The sequence below is a fragment of the Coregonus lavaretus genome (assembly GCF_964263955.1).
Source record: "Coregonus lavaretus genome assembly, contig: HAP1_SCAFFOLD_488, whole genome shotgun sequence".
NCBI lineage: Eukaryota > Metazoa > Chordata > Actinopteri > Salmoniformes > Salmonidae > Coregonus > Coregonus lavaretus.
The window spans coordinates 142126-149585 of NW_028156813.1; the positions used below are offsets into that span (position 1 = coordinate 142126).

General features: G+C 41.8%; 1 protein-coding gene across 1 annotated transcript in view; it reads left to right on the top strand.

Moving 5' to 3' along the window:
* Positions 1-5924, top strand: part of LOC311119670 (uncharacterized protein) — a gene marked incomplete at its 3' end in the record, with an annotated part of 65017 nt that extends 59093 nt beyond the window's left edge. Inside the window, exon 4 of the mRNA XM_084194338.1 lies at positions 5182-5924. Coding sequence (XP_084050464.1) covers positions 5182-5924 — 743 coding nt within the window. The remainder of the gene's footprint in view (positions 1-5181) is intronic.
* Positions 5925-7460: the final 1536 nt, after the last annotated feature.

Below are 7460 nucleotides of genomic sequence, written 5' to 3' on the forward strand. Positions count from 1 at the left end.
TCAGTTTGGCTGGGCTGCCAGCTCTAGGAAGAGTCTTTTGGTGGTTACAAGCTTTTTCCATTTAAGGATGATGGAAGCCACTGTGTTCTTGGGGAACTTCAATGCTGCAGACATTTTTTGGTACCCTTCCCCAGATCTGTGCCTCGACACAATCCTGTCTCGAAGCTCTACGGACAACTCCTTCGACCTCCTTCATGGCTGTGCTTTTGCACTGACATGCACTGTCAACTGTGGGACCTTATGTAGACAGGTGTGTGCCTTTCCAAGTCATGTCCAATCAATTGAATTTACTGCAGGTGGACTCCAATCAAGTTGTAGAAACATCTCAAGAATGATCAATGGAAACAGGATGTACCTGAGCTCAATTTGGAGTCTCATAGCAAAAAAAAAAGTCAAGGGGTCTGAATACTTTCCGAATGCGCTGTAGACAGAGCTAAGAGTCTCACCAAAGCAGTGCAAAATATCCGGTTAGAAATGATTATTTTCTCTCTTGAACATTGGATGATCTGGGCCAATAGCTGAAGTGTATTTTTATAGCGGACACTCCAGTGTCTTATTGCCCACATGTTCTATCCTCTCTATTTGATATGAATATGACTTGGCCCATTAAGACGCTCAGGTTAATGCAGGTTAGATTTCCTCTCTATTTGATATGAATATGACTTGGCCCATTAAGACACTCAGGTTAATGCAGGTTAGATTTCCTCTCTATTTGATATGAATATGACTTGGCCCATTAAGACACTCAGGTTAATGCAGGTTAGATTTCCTCTCTATTTGATATGAATATGACTTGGCCCATTAAGACACTCAGGTTAATGCAGGTTAGATTTTCTCTCTATTTGATATGAATATGACTTGGCCCATTAAGACACTCAGGTTAATGCAGGTTAGATTTCCTCTCTATTTGATATGAATATGACTTGGCCCATTAAGACACTCAGGTTAATGCAGGTTAGATTTCCTCTCTATTTGATATGAATATGACTTGGCCCATTAAGACACTCAGGTTAATGCAGGTTAGATTTCCTCTCTATTTGATATGAATATGACTTGGCCCATTAAGACACTCAGGTTAATGCAGGTTAGATTTCCTCTCTATTTGATATGAATATGACTTGGCCCATTAAGAAACTCAGGTTAATGCAGGTTAGATTTCCTCTCTATTTGATATGAATATGACTCGGCCCATTAAGACACTCAGGTTAATGCAGGTTAGATTTCCTCTCTATTTGATATGAATATGACTTGGCCCATTAAGACACTCAGGTTAATGCAGGTTAGATTTCCTCTCTATTTGATATGAATATGACTTGGCCCATTAAGACACAGGTTAATGCAGGTTAGATTTCCTCTCTATTTGATATGAATATGACTTGGCCCATTAAGACACTCAGGTTAATGCAGGTTAGATTTCCTCTCTATTTGATATGAATATGACTTGGCCCATTAAGACACAGGTTAATGCTGGTTAGATTTCTGCTGCTGCGCTATTTCATGATCAAACAATGAATGAATCTAACAGAGTTCTAGGCTATATCAGAAAGTTAGAACAATGATGGTGTTCTCGGGGTGATGAGAGATGTTGGGTTTGCGCCAGACGTAGCGTTTTCCTTGATGGCCAAAAGCTCAATTTTAGTCTCATCTGAGCAGAGTACCTTCTTCCATATGTTTGGGGAGTCTCCCACATGCCTTTTGGCGAACACCAAATGTGTTTGCTTATTTTTTGCTTTAAGCAATGGCTTTTTTTCTGGCCACTCTTCCGTAAAGCCCAGCTCTGTGGAGTGTACGGTTTAAAGTGGTCCTATGGACAGATACTCCAATCTCCGCTGTGGAGCTTTGCAGCTCCTTCAGGGTTATCTTTGGTCTCTTTGTTGCCTCTTTGATTAATGCCCTCCTTGCCTGGGCCGTGAGTTTTGGTGGGCAGCCCTCTCTTGGCAGGTTTGTTGTGGTGCCATATTCTTTCAATTTTTTAATAATGGATTTAATGGTGCTCCATGGGATGTTCAAAGTTTCTGATATTTTTTTATAACCCAACCCTGATCTGTACTTCTCCACAACTTTGTCCCTGACCTGATTGGAGAGCTCCTTGGTCTTCATGGTGCCGCTTGCTTGGTGGTGCTGCAGACTCTGGCCTTTCAGAACAGGTGTATATATACTGAGATCATGTGACACTTAAATTGCACACCGGTGGACTATATTTAACTAATTATGTGACTTCTGAAGGTAATTGGTTGCACCAGATCTTATTTAGGGGCTTCATAGCAAAGGGGGTGAATATATATGACCGCACCACTTTTCCGTTATTTATTTTTTATAATTTTTTGAAACAAGTTATTTTTTTCATTTCACTTCACCAATTTGGACTATTTTGTGTATGTCCATTACATGAAATCCAAATAAAAATCCATTTAAATTACAGGTTGTAATAAAACAAAATAGGAAAAACGGCAAGGGGGATGAATAATTTTGCAAGGCATTGTATCTACAACGCATATTGTAGCCTAGGCCTGACAGATCATGTGACAGATCATGTGACATACAGTAGCCTAGGCCTGACAGATCATGTGACATACAGTAGCGTAGGCCTGACAGATCATGTGACAGATCATGTGACATACAGTAGCCTAGGCCTGACAGATCATGTGACAGATCATGTGACATACAGTAGCCTAGGCCTGACAGATCATGTGACATACAGTAGCCTAGGCCTATTAAGACAGGAGGATGAGAAACTCATGTGAATCAGTTTCTAATGATCCAGTTCTGAGGACAGTAGAGTCTTGATGATTTACAACCCATCACAAGTCACACAACCAGCCGGGCTCGTAGACTGTGTGTCACTCGCTCCTTCTGCGTGCTTCGGGCACTGCACACGTCTTTAGTACCACAGATAACCAGATATACCTAGGTTACTGCACATCTCTTTAGTACCACAGATAACCAGATAGACCTAGGTTACTGCACATCTCTTTAGTACCACAGATAACCAGATATACCTAGGTTACTGCACACCTCTTTAGTACCACAGATAACCAGATATACCTAGGTTACTGCACATCTCTTTAGTACCACAGATAATCAGATATACAGTGGGGGAAAAAAAGTATTTAGTCAGCCACCAATTGTGCAAGTTCTCCCACTTAAAAAGATGAGAGAGGCCTGTAATTTTCATCATAGGTACACGTCAACTATGACAGACAAATTGAGATGTTTTTTCTTCTCCAGAAAATCACATTGTAGGATTTTTTATGAATTTATTTGCAAATTATGGTGGAAAATAAGTATTTGGTCACCTACAAACAAGCAAGATTTCTGGCTCTCACAGACCTGTAACTTCTTCTTTAAGAGGCTCCTCTGTCCTCCACTCGTTACCTGTATTAATGGCACCTGTTTGAACTTGTTATCAGTATAAAAGACACCTGTCCACAACCTCAAACAGTCACACTCCAAACTCCACTATGGCCAAGACCAAAGAGCTGTCAAAGGACACCAGAAACAAAATTGTAGACCCGCACCAGGCTGGGAAGACTGAATCTGCAATAGGCAAGCAGCTTGGTTTGAAGAAATCAACTGTGGGAGCAATTATTAGGAAATGGAAGACATACAAGACCACTGATAATCTCCCTCGATCTGGGGCTCCACGCAAGATCTCACCCCGTGGGGTCAAAATGATCACAAGAACGGTGAGCAAAAATCCCAGAACCACACGGGGGGACCTAGTGAATGACCTGCAGAGAGCTGGGACCAAAGTAACAAAGCCTACCATCAGTAACACACTACACCGCCAGGGACTCAAATCCTGCAGTGCCAGACGTGTCCCCCTGCTTAAGCCAGTACATGTCCAGGCCCGTCTGAAGTTTGCTAGAGTGCTTTTGGATGATCCAGAAGAGGATAGGGAGAATGTCATATGGTCAGTTGAAACCAAAATATAACTTTTTGGTTAAAACTCAACTCGTCGTGTTTGGAGGACATAGAATGCTGAATTGCATCCAAAGAACACCGTACCTACTGTGAAGCATGGGGGTGGAAACATCTTGCTTTGGGGCAATTTTTCTGCAAAGGGACCAGGACGACTGATCCGTGTAAAGGAAAGAATGAATGGGGCCATGTATCGTGAGATTTTGAGTGAAAACCTCCTTCCATCAGCAAGGGCATTGAAGATGAAACGTGGCTGGGTCTTTCAGCATGACAATGATCCCAAACACACCGCCCGGGCAACGAAGGAGTGGCTTCGTAAGAAGCATTTCAAGGTCCTGGAGTGGCCTAGCCAGTCTCCAGATCTCAACCCCATAGAAAATCTTTGGAGGGAGTTGAAAGTCCGTGTTGCCCAGCAACAGCCCCAAAACATCACTGCTCTAGAGGAGATCTGCATGGAGGAATGGGCCAAAATACCAGCAACAGTGTGTGAAAACCTTGTGAAGACTTACAGAAAACGTTTGACCTGTGTCATTGCCAACAAAGGGTATATAACAAAGTATTGAGAAACTTTTGTTATTGACCAAATACTTATTTTCCACCATAATTTGCAAATAAATTCATTAAAAATCCTACAATGTGATTTTCTGGATTTTTTCTCTCATTTTGTCTGTCATAGTTGACGTGTACCTATGATGAAAATTACAGGCCTCTCTCATCTTTCTAAGTGGGAGAACTTGCACAATTGGTGGCTGACTAAATACTTTTTTTCTCCACTGTATGTATTGGCAATAATTCATTTCCAATAGGGAGGCATGGAATAATTACAAATGTATATTTTGTCAGGCTGGATGTTTGAAATATGAGTAGGTGATTTGAGTCATGCTTCTTCAGTAGTGGAATAAAGACAATTAGCACTTGAATATTGTCAAGAAATACTGGAGTGATGTAAGATTGTTAATAAAATTGTTCATAGACGCATGTGTTATCCTGCGTCAATGTTTATAGGCTGCAAGTACGTTGAATGAAGTTGTTTTCAAGTCGTTGAAACAACGACCTGAGAAATCTCTTCAACTTTCACTTTCAACCAAAACCGAACATAGATTGGACCTCGAGCATAGTCTTCTTTTCATCAACATTTTGCAAGGTGGGATAGCCCAATGTCAAAACACAGTTTTAACGTGTCCAAGTCAATAACCAATATGCAGAGTTGTGGAGGTTTCATTCAGGTCTCTGTTTAAATAAACTTTCTGTCTTTGGCAGGAGAAAGACCAGATTCAGAGGAACCAGAGACGTCCAAACCAGCAAGACGATTCCACTGCACCCACTGTGGAAAAGGTTTTAATCAGTTAACGGACCTGAAACGACATGAGAGAATACACACAGGGGAGAAGCCTTTCCAATGCTCCCAGTGTGGAAAGAGTTTTTCCTTGTTAGCGAGCCTGAAAATACATGAGAGGATACACACAGGGGAACAGCCTCATCACTGCTCCCAGTGTGGAAAGAGTTTTACCCAGTTAGGACACCTGAAAGTGCATGGGAGAATACACACAGGGGAAAAGCCTTATCACTGCTCCCAGTGTGGAAAGAGTTTTAACCTGAAAGGACAACTGAAAGAGCATGAGAGAATACACACAGGGGAGAAGCGAGAGAAGACGTACCGCTGCTCCCACTGTGGAAAGGGTTTTAACCAGTTAGGGGACCTCAAACGACATGAGACAATACACACAGGGGAGAAGCCTTTCCAATGCTCCCAGTGTAGAAAGAGTTTTACCCAGTTAGGGAGCCTAAAAATACATGAGAGAATACACACAGGAGATAAGCCTCATCACTGCTCCCAGTGTAGAAAGAGTTTTAACCGGAAAGAATACCTGAAAGAGCATGAGAGAATACACACAGGGGAGAAGCCGTACCACTGCTCCCGGTGTGGAAAGAGTTTTACCCAGTTAGGTCACATGAGAAGACGTGAGAGGACGCACACAGGAGATAAGGATGTAGGCTGCTGAAGAGTGGGACATAGGACAGATGTAGGATGAACAGTAGGACATAGGACAGATGTAGACTGAACAGTAGGACATAGGACAGATGTAGGATACTGAACAGTAGGACATAGGACAGATGTAGGTCCAATACATGGTGGATCAGTAGGCCGTAGAGACTCAATGTGTCTTGTGTATTGACTTTCCAGTGTTTTCCGTACAGCATGTATTATAGTGGATTGGGTTTGTGGATTTGTTTTCTGACTTCACAAAATGAATTTCCATGTAAATGGACAAAGTATATCGTATCGTACCGCTGCTCTCCTTTTGAGAAAAGAAAAATCCAGTTAGAGGAAGGTTTCCCAAACTCTACCCCAAAGGGTAGATCAGCTTTAATGTTGCAGATAGATTGTAGCTTCCACACTCTTGGCATCCCGTCTCTCAACCAGCTTCATGAGGTAGTCACCTGGAGCTACCACAGTATTCATCTCAACATCAACTGTTCAGAGGAGACTGCGTGAATCAGGCCTTCATGGTCGAATTGCTTCAAAGAAACCACTACTAAAGGACACGGAAGATCACCATATGTGTGGTTCCCACCGTGAAGCATGGAGGAGGTGGTGTGGGGGTACTTTGCTGGTGACACTTTCAGTGATTTTATTTAGAATTCAAGGCACACTTAACCAGCATGGCTACCACAGCATTCTGCAGCGATACGCCATCCCATCTGGTTTGCGCTTAGTAGGACTATCATTTGTTTTTCAACAGGACAATGACCCAACACACCTCCAGGCTGTGTAAGGGCTATTTAAACCAAGAAGTAGAGTGATGGAGTGCTGCATCAGATGACCTGGCCTCCACAATCACCCGACCTGAACCTCAATTGAGATGGTTTGGAATGAGTGCCCAGCATGTGTGGGAACTCCTTCAAGACTGTTGGAAAATAATTCCTCATGAAGCTGGTTGAGAGAATGCCAAGCTGTCATCAAGGCAAAGGGCGGCCATTTTGAACAATGTAAATATAAAACATATATTGATTTGTTTAACACTTTTTGGTTACTACATGATTCCATATGTGGTTTTTTTCATAGTTTTGATGTCTTCACCATTATTCAACAATGTATAAAATAGTAAAAATGAAGAAAAACCCTTGAATGAGTAGGTGTGTCCAAACATTTGACTGGTACTGTACATCTACATGATGTATCGTTACACAATGTAGGCGCAGTATAGACCCAACTGCATATCTTCATATTATTGTAACCTTATGTTTAAAATACTCACTCATTAAAAATCTGTTCTGATCAACACATGATTCTCTTTGTACTTTTACATATCATTTTATTCTCTAATAAAATACATAAACAAACGTTTTGTTTATAAATAAAATAAAGATTTTACCTAAATGTGTTACTACCTTCAGTCAGCAGGTGGCGATGTGGGTCTTTCAGGCAATGCTGCCATTGTGACGTATAATCTAATGGACGGGACATTTCTTCAACAACAAGGACGGCTAATCAGCCACCCCGGTACATTGCTAGCCAATTAGGCTGCTGTCAAGAA